This window comes from Syngnathus typhle, linkage group LG8 (assembly GCF_033458585.1).
Source record: "Syngnathus typhle isolate RoL2023-S1 ecotype Sweden linkage group LG8, RoL_Styp_1.0, whole genome shotgun sequence".
Taxonomy (NCBI): domain Eukaryota; kingdom Metazoa; phylum Chordata; class Actinopteri; order Syngnathiformes; family Syngnathidae; genus Syngnathus; species Syngnathus typhle.
Window position 1 is genome coordinate 9,942,009 of NC_083745.1, and position 25,863 is coordinate 9,967,871.

At 40.6% G+C, this 25,863-nt stretch overlaps 1 protein-coding gene across 4 annotated transcripts; it reads right to left on the minus strand.

The window, feature by feature from the left end:
• Positions 1 to 2,010: 2,010 nt before the first annotated feature.
• Positions 2,011 to 25,652, minus strand: LOC133158506 (uncharacterized). Of its 4 annotated transcripts, none has more exons than XM_061285750.1 (35): positions 25,010 to 25,652; positions 24,551 to 24,640; positions 24,032 to 24,136; positions 23,269 to 23,385; positions 20,239 to 20,376; positions 19,730 to 19,921; positions 19,261 to 19,344; positions 18,931 to 19,049; positions 18,431 to 18,545; positions 18,272 to 18,349; positions 18,085 to 18,200; positions 17,302 to 17,464; positions 14,983 to 15,107; positions 14,793 to 14,886; positions 14,319 to 14,468; positions 14,088 to 14,231; positions 13,559 to 13,800; positions 12,629 to 12,752; positions 12,075 to 12,260; positions 11,584 to 11,736; positions 10,797 to 11,008; positions 10,340 to 10,520; positions 10,115 to 10,267; positions 9,648 to 9,992; positions 9,392 to 9,502; positions 6,165 to 8,054; positions 5,611 to 5,715; positions 5,453 to 5,527; positions 5,276 to 5,362; positions 5,107 to 5,198; positions 4,913 to 4,998; positions 4,783 to 4,846; positions 4,493 to 4,695; positions 3,223 to 3,375; positions 2,011 to 3,138 (listed from the first exon to the last, which is right to left on the minus strand). In XM_061285750.1, exons 1-35 carry the CDS (start codon positions 25,508 to 25,510, stop codon positions 2,900 to 2,902), a joined length of 7,032 nt encoding a protein of 2,343 aa, XP_061141734.1. In that variant the 5' UTR covers positions 25,511 to 25,652; the 3' UTR covers positions 2,011 to 2,899. The 4 variants fall into 4 exon arrangements, with proteins under 4 accessions (XP_061141734.1, XP_061141733.1, XP_061141735.1 ...); XM_061285749.1 differs by having other exon boundaries at positions 14,082 to 14,231; XM_061285751.1 differs by lacking the exon at positions 24,032 to 24,136 and having other exon boundaries at positions 14,082 to 14,231.
• Between the last annotated feature and the right edge of the window lie 211 nt (positions 25,653 to 25,863).

Below are 25,863 nucleotides of genomic sequence, written 5' to 3' on the forward strand. Positions count from 1 at the left end.
GCCTGCCATCATATTCAGCATTTTCACGCTCACCCAAAGTTACCGGAAATAGGCCTCAGTCTACCCACAATGCTAGCGCTAAGGCTAATGGATGGAAGATGGAACATCAACACAATGTGTTTAGTGACACTTCCCTGATGTGGCCATACCATGGCCGCTCTTTCAATACTATGAATACCACATGTGACCATCTGTCCTCGGTGATTTGAAAGCATTAATGTTCCTTAAGCTTGGGCAGCATCGTGTTAAAAGCCACGCCGAATGGATATGCCTTAATATCCATATCTCCGAGGTACATTTGCTCCAAGCTGTGGGACAGATGTCTGTCTGCCACCTCGCTTTCTTTATCCCTTCACACAGAAATTCAAGGAGCTTACTGACAATCTAGGACAAAAGAGATCTTGCAATGAGAGAAATGGGACTTGAAGATATTGCCGTCAAAATATGCTGGGTGACAGCTGTGCCAACATAGCATTGTTACTTTTTTTAGGAGGATTTTTGTCACGATTTATCAATTTCCAGATGTCTTAATAAAAGGCCTGATATTCTATCAAAAAAACTGCCAAGGATGAATAATTACAGCGCACTTAATATCCGATTAATATCCACAACAACTTATTGTGTCTTCTGTTTTTATTTGATTCAAGTGTGATCCAAATGAATTGTGGGATGAATTAATTACAACCCCTTTAATTAAGTTGGATTTTCTTTTTCAAATTGTATCCCATATGAGACCCTTTGAAAGCATACGCAGAAAGAATTTATTAGAAGCGTGTGCAGGCTGTGACTTTTCATTTTCTCCCCTCCACTAAAACAGATAGTAGCAGCGACCTGAATGTCCAAAAGGGTCCAAAGACTTAAATGTCATTCGACCTGGGTCCTTAACCACTATGCAAAGCTGCTTCCCATCTTAGTGATTCCTAAACCGCTCTTCCCATTCCATCATTTTAACAGGCTCACCCCAAAGGTTGCAGCCGTGGGGTGCGGATAGGCTTGAGTTTCCCAAGTAAGATTGTTGTTTGCCGCTTTTATCCCTCATCTCACCCGAGCCTTAAATCCAGCAACAAGTGGCGGTGACACAACAGCAGAGTACGTTATAATGTCAGTAAAGGGGGGAGGGGGTTAAGCCTTCGCGGTGGTAACTCAAGTCAGCATATGACACAGAGGTCAGAGTTCACAGGTTGAGTACAAGGATCAGAGCAGGGATGATTACTAGATAGGCTTTTGTCTCTGTGGGTTGCAAACGATGTGGCTGTCATGTAAAACTTGGTTGTCTTCATTGTGGTTACAATGTCATGCTTTTCCAGTGAGTTCAGGAATTTCATTTAGACTTAAACACTCAAATGCCCCAAGTCCTCAAAGAAGAGAATCTGCAAATCATCACTCTTCTCTTTTTAGTTGTTTTCAACGCAACAACCAGGTGTCCAATATTTTTGCACATGTTGTGGACCTGATGTAAGTACGCAGTTTTAAAAGTACATCGATGTGACACATGAATGTACTGTAGCTTATGTACATTAAACAAACTGCTGTGTGAGTCATGCAGCAGTCAGAAATGTGATAATGGTTCTCAGATTGCTGACCTGCAATGATGGATGCGCCTGCCAGTTTAATTTGGCACATATGGACCGCAAATACAGATCTGTCTCTATTTCGTATGTTACTGCAAAGGCCGTGTGCATGTATGCATGTTTAAAAGCCAAATTTGGGCAACTGACAGGTGAAGCATTTGTTGGAGCAAAACAAAAAGTAAAATGCATATCTTATTTTGGAGCAGCTGTTCTGCACCGTCAGGGCAGATGTGAGGTGACCTTTTATTTGTATTCGAAAATTTCAAGTGTATCCCTAGATGTTAGTCTTAAAATAATTGTCCTCTATATTGAGATTAAAAGGTTGAGGAACTCCAAAACAAATTCCTAAACCTTTTTTGCAAATTTGATCCACACTAATAATGACTAATATACTTTTTTTTTTTTAATTACAGATTAAAAACACAACTGCATGAAATCATTACTGTTAAGTTGTTTTATTATGAAAATTCGCTGTAACAAAGCATCACAAGCAGTATCCAACTGCAGGTTTTAGTGTAAGAAGAAATTAACGAGTGCAAAACACACAGGAGGGAAACAATTGTGGGCACCACTGTAATGACTTTAGTATATTGTACGTAAGTGTTATTACTTTAGTATGCAAATGTTCTTTCAAAATGTACTTCCCGCAGTGCTGTTTTGTACACACACTGATAAAAGACAAACAACATATCCGTTTATTTTCTTTCTTTGCCGTTTATCTTCATTGGGGGAGCTGGAGACTATCCCAGTTTAGTTTGTGTGGGAGGGATATACCCAGGTCAAGGTCTAGTTATCAGTTTTAGAAAGGCTTCTGAAATTATATGTTGTTAATGATTCTTAAAGAAATGTGAAGACTTAAATCACGTTAATTATTTTCTACAATAATTATCAGCTTGAATTAAATGTGTAAGTAACATCAATAAGCATCACCATTTATGCAAATCTCTGCAAATGTTTCCATTTTCAGCGAACAATTATTTTTTTTTAACAGGCCCACAGGCAATTCATGTGGTCCTCGAAGGCAACCCGGATTAAAGCGTAAATGCATGTTTTTGGTATTTGGGAAGAAGTCTGAGTACCTGCAGAAAACCCAGGCAAGCACAAAAATGCTAACTCCACTATTTATCGTGCTGCCTCATAGAACACAAAAAAAATGTAAAATGAAGACAAGCGGCAAACTAAACTACATAGCACACACGGTATCAAAATCACACAGAAATCTCACACATTCAAATAAAACTGCGAAAGCAACTCTGAATATAAATATAGTCAGTAGTAGATAATACTCATAAAAACGTGCACTGCACATTAGAGCGACCGGTGCAAAGTCACACGTCCTTTTTGCCAAAGAACTTCTTAAAGACTGATTTGTTGCCAGGCCGGGGCTGGCTGGTGTAGCTCGTGGGTGGCGAGGCGTTCCGCTGCCATCCGGCTACCATCACCGGTGGCACGCTACAGGTCTCACTGTCCATTGACTTGTCTCCCAGCACTAGTGTCACACTGTAGTTAGACCCTTTCTCCAGACCTCCGCAGTTCCGCTGCGTGGGTTTGATCTTCTGATAGGTTGCTAGGAGACACACAGAACGCAAATAGTCGACACTCTCAGACGACGTATTGTCAAGGTCATTCAGGTTAATAGGCGTAAACTAACCAGAAGTGAAGGAGTGGGAGGGAAACTTGCTGCTCGGCCAGTCCTGATTGCTGTGTGGAGGAGACGGATGGGAGGAAGAGGTGTTGTCTCCACTTCCTCCCTGAGTCATCATCTGCTTACAGCTGCTGCCATCATAATCATCATAATCATCATCTGTGAAAGAACAAGAAGGAAACCGAAAAGGCAGAAATGAAGCGATGTGCATGAGTCACAATGACGTAAAGGAGCTAGTCGTGGCATGCAAGCTCCCTCTAGTGATACTTGAGAGAATCACGGAAATAAATGTTCAAACTGCATTACAATTTTGTTTGTAAAATCCAGTACAATACATTTGTAAAGCACAGTTTGGTTGGAAGAAGTTTGTACTTTATATTAATGTAAAAACTCTGTTCCGATCCCTCTCACATATAATTCTAAAACCGTTAGAGACCAACAATATACTTATATTCAACTATTTTACTTATTCATGATGAAAATTACTACTCTCTAATTGTTATTAACTTGTTGTACTTTTAATTATACACGTGCTTTTTCATGTTAATATCTATAATAATAATAATAAATAGTAGTATAACATAGCCAGTGTTATTACAAGTCATCAAGATCTTAATAAAAATAAAAAACCCCAATGGCAATGACAGAACTGAGCATAAAACACATAAAATGATTTAATAAACTTTTGAGAGATAAAACCGCTGCCATGATTTTGCCAAACACTGAGACCTACTACGCTACTGTATTTTAATGTTTGTCGTGGTGTATCTTTATAGACAGCCAAGTAGTTGTATTTATTTATTTATTTGTTTATATATTTATTTAACCGGTGTGGAAAATTGAATTACTAATATTTTTTCAGTACAGGTGAGCAGTAAAACAATACTTGGGCTCCCTCTAGCGTTGAAGATCATAACTGCAATGACTCACCCTATTATGACCATCTAAAAGACAACTCCCTTAAAATGTGTTTTTAAAGGATCAGTTGTGTTAAATGGATATTTTTGTGTTCAGCAATCATAATAATAAAATAATAATACATTTTAAGTCTTAAGTCTATCTGTCCCAATCATTTCGCTCAACTAAAAAAATGTATTTCATTACAAACTGTATCTGTAAAAGTTGAAATCTTAATCTATTGTCTCATAATCATCTTTTGTTTACTTGGCATTTCTGATATTTATATACGTCTACAGCAAAACTAGAGAAATCCCTGTTTCAATACTTTTGGAGTAGAGTGCACAATTTCTATACATAGAAGACTCAAGGGCCTTACTGCAGGAGTGTCCATGTGTGGATGAAATGCTCGAATGTTCCTCCATACGACTGTGCGGCAAGCACGTGAACTCTCTGGAGAGGACAACCATGTCTCTGGCTCGGTTCAGGGCTTTCCGTCTGGGAAACGTGGAGGTGACATCATGCTGGGAGGAGCAGTAGCATTTGGCCAGACCATAACAAGCTGAGCACAGAGGGGGGCTTCTGTTGGGAGGGACAGATGTTTTCTTTCCATTACAGAGTATTCGTTGCAAGAGCAATGCTGTTAGGTTGGACAGGATCTTTTCTTACAAGGAAATGGGGACGTCTTGAGCTACTGGGTCGCTTGATAACGCAGACACAGACTGACTTGCACCTTTTAAGATAGAACGAAAGATTAAATTGCATTGTCGTCTTACAGACATACTGTAAATCTCTTTACCTGTGATTGCTTGTATTTTGTTCATCCATGTATTCATCAGAAAGCGTGACGAGGCATTGAACAGATATTCAGAGCCATCACGTAACCTGAAGGCCACAAAAGTTGGAGATATTCAACGGTCCACTTTGTTCACTCAGTTAACCTCCTTTGTTACATCTGAAATCATTGTAATGCATTATGTTTTACGAGCTTACCTCAAACGGAAGCAGTTTGGTTTCTTGGTGTACTCTGGTGCAGATGAACACTCCGCTCCCGTGAGGTTCAGCGGGAGGCCACATGCAGAACTCTGCAAGGCAGCAAAGGTTGACCACTACTGAGCGTGTATTACTGTCTGATTTTATTATTCATGGATATTGTACTCACCCTCAGTGTTTCCTTTCTATCCTGATAGAAGCATAAGGTGTGACGATATAAGACCGTATGGTATGAATTCCAGCCTCTGGAGGCAGCCTGTGGAAATAAGATAAAAGTATGCTGCTGACTGGGGACTTTACACTTGCTGACCGTGCTCACTTGAATAACAAATGGAAGCTTTCTTACTTTCTTTCCTCCAAGTTGAAGCTTTTGCTTCCTCTCGAGAGTTCCCTCCATTGATTGCTGATCAGGATTTTCATTCTAAAAGGCGTTATAAAAGTGATTCTGGTTCTTTCAATCGAAGGAGACCAATTTCTGCTGCAAAAAGATGCTTTTAATCTTACTAGGGTAGCGCAGCGCCCTCTTGTGGCCGTTGACGCGTCCTGCATATCCATGGGTTCAAAGTTTGGAGCATCCTCGTTTTGGTAACAGAAACCGTTTGACTGACGCTGTTGAGAAGAAAATGTAAATAACAGCCATCCCAAAATAAACATAAAATGACGTTTTAAATGATGATTTATATTTACTACTATTTATCTTTTCATGACAGTATGTAGGGAATTTAGATTAGAAAGTATTCCTACTTAAAACTGCTTGGTGATTATGTAGCGGAAACAGAACATTGTGGTTGTCAGTATTTTGGAAACTCTTTTATGCTGATTTTAACTAACATTAAATGAGTAGTGTCACATCGGCCAAAGAACAACTATTAAATTTGGAAGCTGAACTACTTGGCAGTGCCTGAGAAAACATTTTTTTTTTTTTTTTTATATTGGTTTTGGCAGAGGCCTGAACTCTGCACTATGCTGGGAAAATGTGTGCAAAATAAAACAAAAAGTCACATTAACAGAAGTAAGATGAATTGATTCAACAAATCAGGTCAGCATGATCACCTTACCTTTGAACTAGCTGTGTGTTCGCCAATCTCCTTCCCATCTTTTGACTCTTCCTCATCTTCCTCCTCTCTGTATTGGTAGACATATTTCTGACTGTCACCAACATCTGGAAGTTTCAACTGATCTGCAGCTGTTTCGTTCACAACCACTAAGGTCTTGTCAATTTGATCCCTATTTGGAAAAGCTGCCCAGGACCTTCTGTCTCTTACAGTTTGCGGCGGGCCCTGGAAACTCAGCTCCTTGCTGCCACCCAGGAGGCTCTGGATGTTAGACGGCAGCCTGAAGTCAGCCACAAAGAGGTTGGGTTCTGAAACCGTGGCCAGGTTTCGATAGAGATTAGCGGGCAGTTTGCTGGTGCATGAGCTGGGAGTGGGCTCACTCGGCTGATCCGATGAGATGGGCTCGTCTTGTCGAGGCTGGTACATGATATCTGAACAGATACTCTGCCTCAAATTGCTAGTTTGATTCCAGATGCCTTCCAGCTCTTCTTCTTCCTCCTCAAACTGTTGATGGTCCAGGTGGACATGGTCTTGTTGTGGATCTTCTTTGGGTTTTGAAGCGCCCACATTTTCTGTCATCTTCATGTGATCAACGCGTCCTACTTGAAGGGACAAGAGCCTCCCAACCATTCCGGTAATCTGGAGATTATCTGGACAAGATGCATCAGGATGAAGTTTGATGCTGCTGGAGCTGGAGATACCCGAGTCTACCGAGTCTTGACGAACATTGATAGTCGATTTGACATTGACAATCATATGAGAAGCTTGGTGTGGACACTGTCCTGGCTTCTCATCATGTACACCTCGTGTGATTGCACTTTTATGGTACTTGTGTCCATTGAGGTCCCGAATAAGTGTACGGACATTTGGGCACTGGTGTTTAGGAGCCGCAGGGCCTATGGCTAAAGTCGCTTGATTCACATAAATAGGAGGTTGGGAAAACTTGCAGGTGTCATCCTCGACAGTTTTGAGTCCTGGTGACTTTTCATCCTTTTCCTGCTCGGCATCACCCTGCAGGTTGAACTGCCTTTTGGACGAACAAGATGCCAACCGAGCCTCTTCTTTTTCTGGAGGAGGTGTGTGGAAATAGCCGTCATTATCAGGCAAGTCTTTCACAACCTCTGTAGACATCTGTGTCCCAGAGCTGATTGCGGCTCTGCTAGCAGCGTTGCCTGGCGACGATCGGATTTGTTTGAATGAACTTAATTCTGTGTGCCGTTGGAGGTTCGGATCTGGATCATTCCGGGAAACCTTATTGGATTCTGGAGGAGCTATAGTTATGATTTCCTGAATGCTAGGGATGAGAGTCATGTCCTTTGTCAAGTCGAAGCTCAACACAGAGCCCAAGGAAAGAAATCTGCAGCGGCCTGCCCCTTGGGTGGAGGGGACCGGTCCCTCTGAAACAGCATATGGAGTAATAGCGTCCTCTCCAGTACACTCGAACTCTCTCAGTGGCGGATTCTTTATGCCTTCCATAGAGTCAATTCCATCCCCGCACTGTGGCGAGCTTTTCTTCCTTCGACCGTCTTTGAGTGGCCAGGTACGCGTGTCATAAGTGACCGTCTCACCGGCATAAAGGGGCTCATCTGCTTCCTGGTCGACACCCATGACTTTCTGGATGGTATGCCTGCGAGTGTCGTGCTTTCTCTTCCTCTTCTGGCCCATTCGCTTAAGGCTGCAGAATATGGAGTTGTTGATATGTCTTCCATTCAAAGGGTGGAAGGATACGCTAGTCTGAGGTGCTTGCGCTGTGGAAGGTGGTGAAAAGGAGGATGGCGAGGCACTAGAGGAGGCCGAGGATGTCAAGCGGCTCTTTTGACGCGGGAGAGAGATACTTTCGTACACCGGGGCCACAGCTGAGTTGTTATCCTTGACATGGAAGTAAGTACTCACCTACGAAGAGATAGAGAGACGTGTGAATGTTTTTTTCTTCCCTCCCATCAGAGATATGTTGCCATTTTACAGTCACCAAAGAACTAGATCTCATGTGTTAATGATAGAATGAGCACTGAAAAAATCCAAAGCATGACTTATATTTGTGTGCGAACATTCAACCTATTTATTTATATGAATTTAATATTATCATGCAATTTGTTAAGTGAAAGCAAAGGGAAAAAAAAGGAAATCTGCATCTTTTGGAAGACCAAGGTGCAAGAGCACCAAGAAACTTATTTCGTGATGTACTGTGAATCAAAAGTGACTGTCCCTGAGCTACAAACACATCTGTGTGGGGACATCTGGAACTGTGGAGCAAAAAAAACCCAACTAAAAATGGAACCTAAGCTACTTTGAAGCTGTACTTAAGGTTGGAAAGGAGAGAAAAAGCAATAAAGTGGGAAACTAAAAACCATTTAAAGAGGTCCGGGAAACTTTACTGAATCCGTCATCACGACAACATCCGAGTTACAAGAAGTTTGTTGGTAAAACGATAACCATCATACTTAAGAAAAGCAAGCTTATTTTTTCTTTGCTGTTGTTGACATGATGATGTGCTGACTGGTGGATATAAATTCAATATGTTACACGGTAGTTGACATTAAGCAGACCGAGTGAGAGGATTTTTTTTTCTCAGCCTGCAAATATGTTCGACAGTGAGCGGGTCAGCCAGCCCACATTGATCTCTCCTGTTTTTGTGTATGAGCTGTCTGTGAATATGAAAACTGAAAACCCTCCCTTCTCTCATGATTTTTCTTTCTTCGTAAGTACCGTACTGAAAAAATATTACTGATGTCGTCAGTGACCTGCCCACATCAACTTGACTTTCATCACAATGCGATCGACGTAAATCAAATCTGAAGTCATACCAGCTCATGGTTATATCGTAAAAATAACACACCCCTATTGTCCTCCCGTAAAATATCGCTCCAGTTATTGTGCGTCATTAAAGCCGAATTTATAGGCTTCTTGTTTGCATCTATGAAGTTTGTGAGAGGAAAATTCTTAGCACTACCAATAAATTGTATTTTCACGTTTTTCGAACTGACACGTGAACATTAACCAAAAACAGAGATTTGTGATGCCGTGAGTAAAATAATATTTTGTCAGCAATAAGGTTTTCAAATATTTCGTCCAAGTGTAAAACGTCTCATCTTGGCAAATGGATTCCAACACGGGGAAGCTGCAGGGCCGGCTGCACCTTATACGGTGTAAATAACTCCACACAGCATGCAGTCTCAGCACACTTGAAGGCGAGCGCAGCATGCGTTGTCAATTCACACCCTGCAATTTACCTCGTTTGCACTCTGCCGATAAATCTTTTTCTTTCGCTTTAAACTACCCAAAGTATTTTCCAAAAGCCCCTGGCAGCGCTTCCAGAATTTTTTACAGGCAGGCGCACTGGGCTAAAGGAGAGAGTGGGCAAAAAGACGATATATGACGGCCAAAACAGAATGAGAAATGAACAAAAAGCAGATAGTCAAGGAGAGGTGCTGTTGCGATGTCTGAAAAGCCATTTGCTGGATGACCCAAAACTATAACTGTACTGACCCTGTGGAGAGCCTCCGAAGTTTCTTCGACATCATCAATCCAAACAGGTCGATCGTCCACCTGCACCTGGCTGTCCCCTGTGTTACCAAAGCTGAGAATGAGGTTGACCATGCTCCCTAAAGAGGAACTGCTGGGCTCCTTAATGACCGTGACGGCCGGTGTGGGAGACTCTGATCGTTGAGTTATACTTTTCATGACCTCATAATCATCTTCTAACTGCTTCTCTTTTGGTTGTCGTGCATGTCCAGCAAACCTTTCTGAGCTCTGGCTGTCTTCTCTCGCCTTGGATTTGCTTTCGTCTGAGATGATATTCAGAGACTGGCAGAATTTGTAAGAATTTGTTGACTGTTAAAAAAAGAAGCCAGAAAAAAGCCAATTAGTTATTACAAATATTTTCATTTGTTTTAAACAGTGAGTGTATCTTGAGCAAACGTTTAAAATTTCAGGTGATTTTTTTGCAACCGTACCTCTGATGGGGAGCACAACGTGGCCTCGGAGTAAATGTTATCTATTGGGGACTCCTGCATACTCTTTTTGTCATTCCACTCTTGTTTCTTTGCTATCCAGTGCACAGAAATCCACCCAAGCATACTCCGCAGTTCTTCTATCCGCTCTCCTACCTGGAACACATTACTAAGGGTCAGAAGGAAAATCATCCGATGATCCAGTAATACATATAAAACCCAGCTCACCATCTGAGTGAGATGGTGTTCTTTGTCTAAAATGTTTCTCCCAGATGCTGCCAGCTGGTCAAACTCTTTAAACTTCTGCTCAATTTGTATATCGAGCTCTGCGGACTGCAGGCTTTGTCCATCTTCCCTCAAATGCAAGGTATCGGAGAAAATGCATGACCGGGTGTCCTCTGTCCATGAGCTAGTCACAGAAGTGGAGGTGAGGTAAGAGTTGTTGGAAGAGACAAGGAACAGACTTGTGAGGATAGTCATTCGCAGAATATGAGAATGACCAGACCTCCACCCAAAACAGACGTACATTAGCTTGTCAGATTCAGACCAGGAAATGAGTTAGAACTTCCTGAACACGTCACATTTTAAGTTAAGAACTTTGCTCTATACTTTTTATAGATGACAAAACGAAATATGGCAAGAACATCTGGCCTTAAAGAAGGGCATACCCCTGCAATGAGCTTACATTATTGCGAGGTAGCTCCTGAAGAAGTCTTGGAGATGCAAGAATTCTTGCAGACGTGATTTGAGCTCCACCATACTTTTCCCCAGCTCCGTCCAGACCTTCAGTGTTGCCCGAATCTTGGTCCAAAGTACTCTTTCTGGGCAGAGCTCCTTCAAGCGACAAGCCTGGCTCTCCATCTCCTTGACTTCATCAGTAAGAACTTCATAGTCAATCTGTGAGGATCACAGAATCCCGATTACAGCATAATCTTTGGCACAGTTTTTGTGAGCCTGTACCAGTTCTAATGTTGCCCATGACTTCATATGCTCTCTACAGCAGGGAAAACATATGGTCCACATATGTTTGATCACGCAATAGCAAACAAGCCATCGTGTCCACCTTTTTTTTCTTCCTTTTGACAAGGCGGTAATTAATCGTGTTAAAGGTTCTCTGGGAGCAATACTTTATTGCGTCCGTCTGCAACAGTGAGCATCAAGAACAGTGAGATAGGATTCCTGTCTCCTGACGGTATATTTATTTCAGTTTGTGGGATTAGGTCATTTCTGCTTCACTGGTATCAGGTCCAGATAGTTGTGCGTGTGTGTGCGCACATGACTCATACTGATATTTAGTGTTTCCAAACGTACACCACTAACTCTGTATCCTTCGGATGTGATACACCCATTAAACACACACAGAACAAAATCTGGCAGGTGTATCCTTAATCTAAAGCCATTCAATCAAAAATGATTCAAGACCATATTAGCCTTAGTGAACTTCTGAATTTGCAAAACAATCTTTCGCTCACCTCAAGGTGGGTGTTCCTCTCCTGCAGAGTCTCAAAGTCACAGTTATCTGGCTCACATTGGACAGCCAGATCTGTCTCCTTCTCAAGGATCTCCAGGTTAAGCTCATTGCAGCCGCAGAGGCACTCCTCCAAGCACACAGCCAGTCTGGCTTGCTAGTGTTACACACAAGTCATCATGAGAACTTGTAAAATTGTACTTTTTAGTCATTATTCCTCAGTGAGATAAACATTACAAATGTTATAAGGTGACGTCGATGCCCTTTGACATGTTTATGCGCTATCCTGACGTGCGCTGCATAAATCACATGACTTAAAAGAAAACGCCTCAAAAAAAATGCTCATTTGTGGCCTTTTAAATCCATAGCATGCAAATCAAACCAGATGCTGCTATTTTTTTTTTTGCACAATTGTTGGCATAGAAATTCTTTTAACTGAAAAGCTTTCTACCAATTAATACACAGGTTTCTGGACTTATTCTTCTCTTCTCCAACCTGGCTCAGAAGCTCTTGTATGGATTGCTCGTGACTCTGTGATGGTCCTCTTTCTCCCACTGTGTCATTTAGTATCGCCACCGTTTCTTCTCGTTCCTCCACATGGTCGCCCATGCTCAGATCAGCCTCACCGCTGCTTTGAAGTCCCAGCAAGTCAGGAATTGATGAACGCTTACTGAGGAGAGGCTATGCAAAAATATCTATTATACTTTATGTACTTCAGAATGATTTTTTTTTTCAAGGTACCGTATTTTCCGCACTATAAGGCATACTTAAAAACCTCCAATTTTCTCAAAAGCCAACAGGTCACCTTATAATCAGGTGCGCTTTATATATGAACCAACATTGAGCCACTACTGTCCAAAGTCCGGCCCGTGGGCCAAATGTATATATCTTATATATGGACAAAGTTTTAAAATGGGCCATTCATTGAAGGTGCGCCTTATAATCCGGTGCGCTTTATAGTGCGGAAAATACGGTAGTTCGTATAAAGACAGAGGGGAAGACAAACAGGAAAAAACGGGATTGGAAAAAAGTTATTTGGTATGTCTTACCTGATTGAAGCAATATTGACTGCTGTCAAGCTCTTGACTCTCCTCAAGCTCCAAATGCTCCAAAAACTCAGTCAGCATTTGCTCCGAACTCTGCTGAGTCAGGGCGTTTTGAACACGTTGATATCTGGAAACATTTGAAACACTGGAAAGTCAGGCACACCGAAATAATCACCTGCATTCCCAGTCGAGCGCTTTTCAGCAAGGATATTTGACACACAATGTATCATCGGAGTTTATTTTACTATGCAAGAACCATGTTTTGATGTCGTCATGTGTCACATAAACAAATCTAAATCAGAGCAAGGTTCTACCTACATGAGTGCAGAATTTACTTTTGAGATGGGAAACAGAGCCGTTTGAAAGGATATTTTTCCACATTAAACGGGGTTGAAGTTGCTTGCGTTCAATGTTAATAAATGACACTGGCCCAACTGCGGGTTAGTGAGAGTTTTCTTGAGGTGTCTATTCCAGGCCTTGCTCATTACCTACTCTGAAGAACTTAAATGGAAACTTTTACCACTCTTTGTTTTCTTTAGTCAGTTTGGTGTTCTTTGCAGCCTGGTTTTTATGAGTATAGGTACATCTAATGATACAGCTATATCCCAAGTTGTATTTAGTGACCATGGCAACGACCTTTCATGCTATAAGTCAACCAAAGCATGGAAAGGCTGAGTCTGACATTCATTGTGTGGTGGGGAAGTAGATGTCAAGACAGGTTTAGACATCATGTGCTCCATGAATTAGAAATGACGAAGCCTTAAACGGATGAGCACATCGAAGAAAATAAAAAATCTGTGGTTATTCTGTATTTTTCTGTCTCAATAATAAAACCTCAGAAATAAATGAAATTACAACTGGCAAGCGGAACATTCATAAATCTCCCAGCTATGGGTACAACTTCATTGTTTAAAAAATGACATCTGATCTTACTTTCTGTCCATCTCTTCCATACGCAAGCCATGTGCATGTAGGTGACTGCGGCCATGGAGACGCTCCACCTCTTGTCTGAGCGTATCCAGCTCGAGGCCACGAATGGCTACTTCTTTCACTAGCCGACCACTCTCTCGTTCTTTAATTGACGTGGTTTCAGGGTCACAGGACTCCTTCATGGAAATCTCCGTCGACTCCAGCCCGGTCTCTCGGCTTCCAAGTCTCTGTCGTACTTTAAAAACCTTTACAGTAAAGAAACTGAATGTCAGAGTTTGCGAGAGCTGGACTTTTCATTGCAAGAAACCTGGCCCAGTATAAGCAATAAAAATGTGGCTGGTTTGCCACTTATACTTTGTAAAATACCAAAGTCATATTCACTTAATCATATTTGAGTCAACTTCAGACACAATCATGAACTTTCTCACAAAGAAAAAACATACATAATCATCTGCCATGAGCCCATTCATTTCAAGAAAATAATTTCTGTCTGACTTGAGAATACAGGTTATGCGATGAATGTTACCCTCACGCCCATGTCTTCCGAGGCCTGCAGGAATACAGCATTCCTCTGGTGCCTCCTCTGCAGTTCTTCCCAAAGCATCTCCAGCTGGCCAAGGAACTGTTCTATCCTGGTGCTGCCTGGATGCTGAGCGCGGACCAACCCATAGCCCTCCTGAAAATTGGACATTCAGATAATTTGAATAACTGTCCATCGATTGGGCAAATTACAAGTGAAAAATTCATTCAGGCTGTAGCTTACTCTTTTGACCACCTCTATCCTGACTTTGTTGGTGAGGATTTCTTGTTGCACTGCATGTTGGCACCTCCTGGCCTCCTCTAGTCCCTCGCATGTGGCTATAGAGCACACTTGTGTGGCCATAGAAACATTTTCCTTCAGCCAGGACAAAGTCTGCAGAAAGCAATTAGGTTAAAGAGATGGGACGTTAGCTTAGGAGAATAGATGTTCACTGAAAAACAACACGGTAAAATAGCTAGCCAGTGTACTAAGAATAAGGTGCAGTTTTCATTCCAGAACTAGTAAAAAAAAAAAATTTGCATAGGTACATATGAGCATCTAAGTTTACTTCTGCATTGTGTCTGTAAGAACCAGCGAGCACAAATGGAGTACCAACTAAGCGAGTTGTGCAATGAAATTTGATGGATTGAGAATGAGATGTACGTTTTTATTTTTTAAATAATAATTTGGGGGTGTTGCTGGCAGAGGTAAGTTTACCTTGTCAGCTGACACAGTGAACTTCTGGAGCTGAATATGAAGCTGTGGGTGGCCTCTCAGGGCAGTGGCTTGCTTGGTTTCAACTCTAGGCTCTCTGTTGGAAAGAACACACAGACATGGAACTCATATTATGACTTACATAAAGACTTTATTACATAAGAGCGAGGGAGTACAGCTCGGGTGACATTACCTTTCCCTCCCTGAATGATGACTGATGATGACATCATCAGGCCCATCTCTCATGGGTAAAGAGGTGTGGTTCACACTTTGCTGCGCCTGGCTTTGCTTAGTGCTCCCGCAACATTCAGATGTACCCTGGCGGAAAGAATAAATTATCAAACGTAAGATAAAATGTATTCCGCAAACTTGAAGCGAATTCATTGGCTGGGTTAAATGAAACACGCAATGCTAATTACACAGTTGGACAAGACCAAGAATAACCCCAAAAATACTTGTCGCATGAAAACCACGACCACAAAAAGACGAAGTATGACAGTTTTCGGAAAACAAATACAGAACAAGATGGCCGTTCAAAGTTGTCATGAAGCTAACCCCTGATTTAAATGCCACATCCCAGTACAACAAGGATTAATGGAGCCGACATCCATTCCCAACACATTTGCTTCTGTTCTCCTTTCTTCATAATATAAACAATCTGTCAAGTGTGCCCAACATCCAAAGATTATGAAAGTGATGAAGTCAGACAGTGCAAGTGAATCTTTTGAAGTGGTATTCTGCTTTTCAGGCCATCTCGTTTCACAAGACACTTCTACCGACAGTGGTGTTGAAGTTCATCTGTTTTCGACTTGAGTGTCTTCCTATGAAGTGATGTCAGCCAAAAACTATCACTTAGCACCGAGTCCATCTGGTCTGCAGGCCTAGCGTCTGACAGCACTTAGCCGGAGAAACAAATCATGTTCGTGTTTACCTCCAGCAATAAAGAGACCGTACTACTGGCATCCATACTGAACCCACAATAAGTGAGCACAGGCGTATGGATGTTGATGTATACACGGGCGACTAAAATACTTTTGACAAGTGGATGTATTTATGCACGATGCATGCGGTCAACAGTATTTGCACACTAGATCGTGTCTGTTAACAAATTAAGTTGTCCAGCTGCAAATACTAAGTACCGTATTTTCCGGACTATAAGGCGCACCTTCAATGAATGGCCCATTTTAAAACTTTGTCCTTGTTTAAGGCGCACCGGACTATAAGGCGCACCATTAATGCATCATGTCAGATTTTTAATCTAAATCAAATCATTCTCCAGTTTATCTTTTTTATTTCAACTTCAGACGCAACAAATGACTTTATAATCACAAAATAATGATCCATAGTCTTTTTGATTCATGATTCATAGTCTTCAGCGGGACACTTATGATTGATTTCATGACACAATGCTTCGGGCCAGTTTAAATTTCGGAATTTGGTCCATATATAAGGCGCACCGGACTATAAGGCGCACTGTCGGCTATTGAGAAAATTTTAGGTTTTTAGGTGCGCTTTATAGTCCGGAAAATCCAGTACACACAGGCGCCCGAGGTTTTGATGTGGTCAAGGATGCACACAGACCTTGCTACAATCTGAACGCCTGTGTAATAAAACACAAACGGCAATAAAAACACACGTTCACCCGAAAGCTGCTGGTGGCCACAACTCATGCCCACACACAGATTGACTGAGGCAACCTTTCCCAAATCCGGCGCATCTCTTCTCCATGACGTCACTAACGACTCAAATGGCCCCGCCCTCACTCACAGCTCAACAGACATTACATTATTAATTGCACAACTAACAGTAATGACTCACTTGGATTAAACTGAACATAGCTACAAGCATTTTCTTGTCGAGAGAATGGAGAACATTTGAACTTTTATACAAATTACACAATGCTGATGCTACACAGTCAAGTAATTTCTCTGCAGCATACTCAGTTTGTCATTATAAATTTATGTTCAGCTCTGTCTAAGTAGCAACATTCTCATACGCGATAGTTTTCTTACATGGTTGCCAGAATATAATTTCATTTTATGATCCACTCGCCTGCCATCTATGAACACATCAATGGCTGTAGTTTGCTCAGGGGGTAGAGCCAGGATATTATTCTGCCATAAAGTAAAAGGCTATGTAAACCAGTTGACTTTGAGGTGAAGGTAAAATTCTGTTTGCGCTGGCCCAACCTTTACCAAGGTTTCATAGTCAGAGCTTGACAGATTTCATGGAACCTTGTGCAATACTTAAACCGGGTGTTCTTGCGGTAGCTACAGGACAGAAGGGAATAAAAAGCATCATGTTAATTTTGGGACCGTACTATGAAATCTGACAATGTACTGCAATACATTACCGAATAGAAGAAATGAAAACATGCTTGTTGGGTGTCCGTGCTCACATCTAACCCCGGAAAACCCTTCTCAAACTATAAATAAGGCATTCATCGAACACTTTACGTGCAGATGACATTGTGGTCACGCTAGTATCATACGGTAAGACCTACATTGCTTACCGTATAGTCTTCCGTGTGACTCTGCCTTGCTCTACCCAGCTTTCCCATGCTCGTTTGAGTCTCTGTTCCCATATTGCATTGGAGTTCTAGGGTTGGTGTCAAGGGGTCAGCATCTTCCCTGGTGAATGTGGAGCCTGTGGGGGGGAGGGCTGTCCGGTCACTCCTGCAGGACAAGCAGAGTGAGAGATTGCTGTGCAGGGCCCCACAATAAACTCCAATTATGGTTGTGAATTTTCTGCCAGCGTTTGTGTCTTTTGGATTTAAATAGCCAAGGCACACGGCTTAAACGACAGCGGTTACGTCATTTATGGAACTGAAGATTGTCCCCGAGTAGGACATGCTGTGAGCATTTCATGGTCGGGCAGGGATGAGCATGATTCTTCCCAAAGATATTTCCTCATTTGGTATTTTGATGATGGCGGTGGAGAGCGTTGTCTAATGTTGATCCAATTTCTCCATGGGTGTTCTCATGGGTTAAGATGTGGTGACTGCAGAAGTTGTTTCTGCATGAATTCATTCAGCCTTTCCTATTAATTTGGCATCCTATATATATAGTACATAAAACTTGTTATATTACTGTCAGCCTTGAAATTATCTTTTTTTTAAATTATCTATTTACATTGTGGACATTCTACTGATTCTACACATTTTGTTTTCCCCTGATGAATGTCTGGTCTTATCCCAGACATTAAAATTGGTCCTTCTTTAATAATTACTACAAAGTTTTACTGAGCTGTGCTCACAGGACCATCGTAGTTGTCTTATCCGGATCTGCTGGCTTACCTGAAAACCTTCTGAAGAGAAACCCAGCAGTCCTTCACCTCACTCTGCTTCTGTGTTACACCGGCAGCCAAGGCAGGGTGGAGATTTGAAAGCTGGGACACACTGACATCTAACATCTAGCGCACACATGCATGTTGGTTAGGTGAGGAGTGTTCCTGAAAAATACTTTCAATTATGTTTTATTTACCATGATTTGACTGGCAATGTCACGTATTTCTCTGTCTCCGAAGAGGCCTGGCTCTTTTGAGGCAAATATGCTTTTCATCTGAGATAAAAGCAAATGTGTCAGTGATGTCATTTCCATGTGTTGGACAGGGAAAAACATCATGAAGATGAATTAGATTACCATGTTATTAATGGCAAACAACGTATTGTCAGCCTGCTGGTAAAATGAGGACACTTCCAATGCAAGATGAAGATTGTCTTTGTGTTTTTTCAGATGAGACTGCACCTTCAACCACCTGTAAACAGCAGAAAACAATTGAAAAAAAAATATTTTAGTACATCTTGAACACATGTCAAACTCAGATACGGCCCGTGGCATCATTTTATGTGACTCTAAAGGCAAATGATGTGTGTAGACTTTGTTTCTTGTAAATTGTCTTCACTTTTAACAACATTGAGATAAAATCTTATTTTTTTTACTGACCGCCCCCCCTTTAAATTCAATTGATAAATAGTTGATCAATTTAGTGGCTTCTGATTTCAAATACATACATTCTACATATAATATAACATAATGTAAGTCAATCATACATTTAATATATGGCTTCAACGGAAACTATAGCAACAATGTGTCCCGTGAGAAAAACGAGTTTGAGACCCTTGATCTTGAAGGACACTCACATTTTATTGATATTTTTTCTCCTGCTGGAGATGCTTTTACTATCAGACTTCCCTTGTTTCTCCAGTTTTAAAGCCATGTGATTGATCTCTTCATGGAGGGTTCTATACAGCTGTTCGTCCTAAAGAAAGAAAATAAACCAACAAACTTAAATAATTACAAATAAAGAAAAGTTGTGCACTCAAAAGCAACACAAAATACAGTACATCAAATATATACAGTGTATTTAACCATCATAATAATTGTATTTAATTTAACAATTAACTTTGATGTAAAATGTTCTGCTTTGTTGTTTCTGAATATGACTGTTCACAATTATTACTAGGGCTCACCTGTTTTAAATCTAAAATTCTTCTGGTTAGCTGCATTTTGTCAACGTTTGCACCCAGGACATTAACAAGAGACTGTTCCTCTTCCTGTTGGCACACATAAAAGACGGAGTTTATAGGCTCCATTAGTTGGGAAACCAGAGATTTTTTTTTTTAAAGGGAACAGAATAATATCACATTGTACCTGCCATCAAGGAAAGGCATTAACAGAAAAAGCCCCCAGCATGAGGAGACAAACGAATACTGTAAATAAGCGATCAAAATTCAACTTAAAAAAAAAAAAAGCATCCGCCACTCTATTCATGCAGTAAACGTCAGCCACTGGTTACAGCAACCCGATAAGGAAATAAATACAGGGAATAAATGCACGTGAATGAATGTGAATGATTTATAAATGAAATATTTAATTACTTAATACCTTTGTATTGTCAAAAAATGGTATGATGTACAAGAATTTATAGCTCCACTTTACCTTCTCTTTAATCCATGTCTCAAGTTTGTCCACCTTTTTGTTGAACTCCTGCAGGTTTTTGGATCCTCCCAAGACCCTGGACTGAGTGGCAGCTGTCTGTTTCAGAATGTTCCATTGATCTTTCAACTGGCTGAGCTGATTCTTCACAAGGTCAGAGGTGGGATTCAGTTTGCAGATCAGCTGATCACCTGTCTTTTAAAAAAGAGGTGAACAAAAGAAGCAATTTAATATCCTACAGAGTCTTTCATTTAGTGTTTTTGTGAGATTCGTCGACTCAAAAATAACCCCAACAATTCTTGATATGCTTTTCTGTTGGTTTCTGAAGTTTTGGGTATGTTTATTATCTGTAATCTACCATTTCTGAACATTTTCTTCAAAAGATGACTATTCTAAACTCTTTGTGATTAATGGTTTCATTCAAAATGTTCTTAAACGTCAAGGCAAGTTTGCATTTTATTGTACTGTAACATTGTAAATATTCACTGTCGTACAAAAAAAGAAAAATCTACCTGATTAAGTTGAATTAGAGTGTTGTCAAAATCTTTAAGATCTCGCTGAAGTATCTGTGAGGCTTCATCCCAGTCCTGCAGGGGGCAGCCCTGAATTTTCGAGTCGTCTTGCAGTTTGCTTTTGCTCCACGTCTGAGCCTACAAAATCCATTTCCTCTTTGTTAATTTCATTCTAATCTCTTTTATAACAAGCAAATCCAATTTCCTTACACAATAGACAAACACATTTTATAGAACTGTATAAATTCTGTTAAACGACTGTCGACGCCTACTGGTTGCATGACATCAGATGTGTTACCTCTCAAGACGTGTTAGTAAATACAGTGCTATTTCTGCTGATGAGGAGAGCAAAGAGAACTTGGCTTAGAGTGCTTCAGGCACATCAAGAAACTCTTTGTTCTCAATTTCATCTTATTCAGAGCAGTATTTTCACATGGTTGCTGCCAGGACACGATTGCATTAAGCTTTGTGGGGAGCAGACTTGTCTGGCTGATGACATAAATAGTTAGAACTCAAAAGTAGGTGACAAAATCCAAAAGCAGATTATTGCCAGTTATAAAGTGCCAGCAATTCTTTCAGTCACAATGATTGATTTGATAAATTAATAGTCTGGTACTGGCACTTCCAGTTCTAAACAAGACCAAAGTTAGAGCCTACATAAATCAGTAAAACGTTTATTTTCCACAGAGCTCTTCTTGTGTACTTTATCGAACGGCAAATTACAGCTCAGTGCACACATAAGACATTACAATGTCAACACATTGAGCCTAAAGGAATATGGAATAATAAGAAATATTATAAACTCACTTCCAACATCGAGACCACACATGACAAGCCACAAGAATGAAACGTGTGATGTCACGTGTTATGTTTACGGGACCCAAGAGGCATCTTAGGTATTTCGGTGTAGAACAGAAGGAAAAGAGTTTGACAAAATGTGCCTGCTGTTATCGCCTCAATCTGGTAGGCTCTCATAGCTCACAATGACCTCATACAGGAAGTCTATGATTCCCTTGTTTCTTCCTGTCCACTCTGCACGACAATGGCTTGTTGATCCCAATGTACAGTTGGGCCTTGGTCAAACCCCAAAAGAAGAGCGCTAATGTTGGCAGTTTAGATTCTATCACTGCTTCTATAATGTGAAAAATCTGTGGCAATATTGAAAACAAAGACGCCTTTGGTGAATATAATTTGAAAGAAATATGGCCCTGTTTCAGACAGCCTTTTAGTCCTAAAAAGCCTCATTTTAGCAATTGAAGGTAAAAACAAGAACACAAGTGTACATTTTTACAGGTTGTAAAATGTTGACGATTCAGCTACGGTTTTAACTGCTGCAGTAATGTGGCTTGGCTCGGAAAACAACTGTGAGAGTGCAGGTTTTTAGACTTTATCATGGAAAGAGTTGGTGAAAGTGGTGTTTTGCAGAAGAAGCTTTCAATACAGCTGTGCTGACCGCCTTTGCGATCTTAACCTCAAGCATTGAGCCAATTCAAAATCTCCAACCCTAAAAAATTACATAAAGCATGTAAATCAGCAACAATCAATTTCTTATGCTTGTTTCTTAAAAACTCAAGCATCACTGACCTTAAGGCTATGTTTGCTCAGATGAACAATGAACTACAGTATTGCATTGTTTTGAACACAAAAACATTTCCCGAACAGTTCATCTTATTAAAATGGACCGATTCATATTTGGCCAGATTGCCTACGCAAAATGTCCTTCTGCCAAACTCACAGGTCCGCCGGCCTGGAAGTAAGGATGAGATAACGCGCCCCGTTCTGTAGCTCATAGAGCCTTGCGGGGCCATAGGCGTGAAGAGATGGAGCCAAACAATGATCTCATCCCTAAATAATTGCTTCACTTGTGGCGCTTTTCCCTCCTCGTCTCCCCTTAGCTAAACACGGCTCATTCAGTTCCTGGGACAAAATAAGAAGCAGTACATATTTTGGCTGATTCCATTCTTAGGCATAATATACAGCTTATTAAAGAAACACAGTCTCACACTATTCCTTCTGTGGTCATAAAGGTTGGACAAAAAGCATTTGCCTGGCTCTGACTGCAGTGGAAGACTGCACAAGTTGACTTTCAAGTTGTTCTCATTTTTTTTAAAAATAGAAAATAGATTAAAATACTGTTAATAAGTTTTAAAAAAATGCCTAAATTGTTTTCAATAGTATGATAAAACTTTAACTGAAGATTATATTTTATATAAAATTTTAACATTATAACTAAAAGGCAAAGTTAAAAAAAAGAAAATAACAACTACTGGTCAACTTTGAAAATCCTTGGCAGACAGAATGGAGAAGGTAGAGTGGGACCCCCCCCCCCCCCCCTATATTTTTAGGGAAGTTGCATATTGAAAAAGAAAAACAAAAAATATAGCCAGACTGATTCCTGTATTGCAGGAACTCTCATTTCTGGTTCAGTGTTTATTATGACACAATTCCGCTCTACCAACATGAGTGCTGATGTATGATTTCATTCCAAAATAAGAAACAATAACATTTTTTAGGGGAGTTGATCTTTTAGATCCTCATTGATCTGAAGTCATAACAAAATTAGTGCGGTTACACATGATGCTGGTTTGGCATCTGAGGCATATTTCCCCCCAAATTTTGATTTATACAATTGTATCATTTTTAGGGTGCTTGGAAGTTCCAGTGTAGTTTTTAAAAACCTTCACAGTAATGTGGAAAAGTCTCTTCACATTAGAAAAGGTTGATGGATGATAGCAATGACATTCATTAGAATTCTAAATATATTCCATTTAAGTTTAAGAGGGGCAGCCAGGTTCCTGCTATTACTCAAGCGAGGGAATGTTACGCACAAGTAGTAACCACAATACAGTTTTAATAAACTGCTTTTTCCATTTTCTATTTGTCTACCAATCAAGAGGTCATTACAGCATCGTTAAAACAACATATTTACGGGTGATCGCAGCACAACAATTAAATCTAGTTCATGATTGTAAATTTTCAGTTAGTTACTGTCGTCAGATATGTAATATGTGTTACAAAAAATATATTTACCTGCAGTACTTTCTTCTTGAAGAGAGATGTGTGCTGACTATAGCAATCACTCTTGAATGTGACATTGGTCGGGGCTTCACTCTGTGGGTGATGCTGACATTTTTGAGGGTCTTTCTCCTGTCATACAGACAACGGGAAATTTAAATGTCAGTCTGAAAATTCACAAGAATTTAGTCGTTAGGATTCATGCTGCTTGTACGGATGTCAGGGGATTAACCGGTACATCTTCAGTGACCATGATTCCGACATGACGTTTCAGTAAGACTGAAAACATCCCAAGGCCAAACAACTCAATCATGTCAGCATTATATCTAATTTTAAAAAACGAGCATAATGTTCCCACTACTCAAGCATTCCTGAAGCTCTCCGGCCGGGAAACACCTGGGTACATGGAGGAAGCAGGAGCTGGCAGATTCTCAAGTGTCTGCTATTAAACATGGGCTTGCAATGCCTGTTTCTATCTCCTGCTCAGTTTTTATCTTTGGCTACAAATAAATAAATCAATAAATAGATAAATAAATAGATAAATAAATAAATAAATAAATAAATAAATAAATAAATAAATAAATAAATAAATAAATAAATAAATAAATAAATAAATAAATAAATAAATAAATAAATAAATAAATAAATAAATAAATAATTAATTAATTTAATACATTGTTTGATTTTTTTAGCATGAGTGGCAATGAAGATGCGTCATGTAGTTGCATGACCTAAAAGGATGGGGGAGACCATCGCTGTATTAGTGTGTTATTATTACCGGCCTCCATGTGGACTTTACAATGTCTTTTCTTTTGTTAACATCTTCCCTGACCTCATGTTTTCCAGTGAGCACTGCCTCTGAAGGGTGTGCTGTAACAGAGCACTACACACACACACACACACACACACACACACACGCACACACATGAAAACAGAGATGACTTCAACGTACACCTTGCCAAACATAACACACTTCGCCCAGTGTCATGCAACACACTACATACAGTGGGCTAAAGCGGATCAGGTTATTCTGCTGACTGATGACTTTTCCATTTAGTGACAGCCAAACAAGAAGAAATTGAAAGACTCAAACTGCCTTTGTCATAATGCCCCAGAAATGTGTCAAATATGGAAATGCGGAGGGCAAACAACCTACTGTAATTTCACCAGCACTAATATAACAGATAAACAATAAATATTTTTTCAAAAAAGAAAAAACATGAATTTCTACTCATTTGAGGGAGGAAAAAAACTGATCAGTACATTTAACAGTCAAATTTAAAAAAAATCATCATACCTGTTGGATGGACTTTTGTCGATATAGTTTTGGTTTGGTTTGCCCCTGTATTGCCGGATAATCCCCGCCATTGCTTGTTTTCAATAAAACCTTATATTTTGAGACAAATTGCACTGTTGTTAATGATATATGTAAGATTGTAAGCCAGCATGATAAATCTATCACAAATATTCTTCAAATTAGGCTGCAGCGTCATGATGCAAAGACCTGTTCATTAAATCTAAAGCTTTAAGGAGACAAATTAATACATTAAAACTCATACTCAAAGAGCATTTAGCGACTTACATTTTATACATTTAAAAAAAAGAAACATAAAAAATATGGATGTAAGTTTTGTAAAAAGAACACATTTAAATATGAGAATATAGCAGTTTTAGGGTCGTCATAATCTGGATAAAACAAACATGGCTCTGGTGCGATCAAACAATCAAAGACATCTATTTTTTAAATGTCTTGTACCTTGAACTGAGAGTGAGGTTTATTGTCACAATCGACCCCAACGATCCTCGGAAGGCTGCAATCACATGTAGCGCTGATGTTGTTATTGTTGTTGTGGTTTTTGGATGTGCTTCCCAAAATGGATCGCTGTCTTAGTCCCACAGAAATGGTGTTCTCTGGGCTTTTCTCACTCCCAGAAATTGTGATCTTTTTGATGGCTCTCGAAACAGCAGAAGAAGGCGCGAGGTTCTGGTTCAGGTGGTCTTCTGCGATCATGTCTTCCTGTTTGTGTTTCCCGGGGGCTACCCGCTGGTCGGTGGGCGCAACCAGGCAGGGTCCATGTGCGCAGACCTGCTGTCGGCTGAGGTAGAGCGAGTTCAGGTTCTGCTGCAGTGTGCAGTTATCAAGGTTCTGGCATTCCAAATAAGTCTCGGAGAACTCTTGGCATTTTGGCACGGCGGGAACTGACAGTTTAGTCCCAATTGTGAAGGGCTGTATCTTCCTGACAATACTCTCAGACATGGTCAGTGCCTTGAGGAGATAAAAATCCTGGGGACCAGATTGCCGTTGTAAAGAAAAGTTTCACTCTCCTCACTCACCACGTCTGCTTGTACAGTCTCTGAGCTGCTGACAAGTGGAAGGTTGAACGGCAAGTGAAAGGAGAGCTCAGTTGTCCACCTTCTTGTGCATGTTGAGAAGGCAGAGCACACAGCCTACGATGGCTTCCTTGGACTCTTGGGAGGTGACCCGTTCCCAGACGTGGCGCAGAGCTGTGCCGATGTGCGTGACGGCTGAAGAGAGGCTTCTCCTGAGGAACTGGACCAATGAGCCAACCAGACTGCTACTGAGGAGCCTGATAACCAGGGACCGCAGCA

Coding starts and splice junctions, on each gene's coding strand:
- LOC133158506 (XM_061285749.1), bottom strand. CDS start 25,510: ATGTCTGAGAGTATTGTCAGGAAGATACAGCCCTTCACAATTGGGACT. Junction 24,137..24,550: donor GACAAAAGTCCATCCAACAG/GTATGATGATTT, acceptor GTGTGTGTGTAG/TGCTCTGTTACAGCACACCC. Junction 23,386..24,031: donor TAAAGTCCACATGGAGGCCG/GTAATAATAACA, acceptor TCTGTATGACAG/GAGAAAGACCCTCAAAAATG.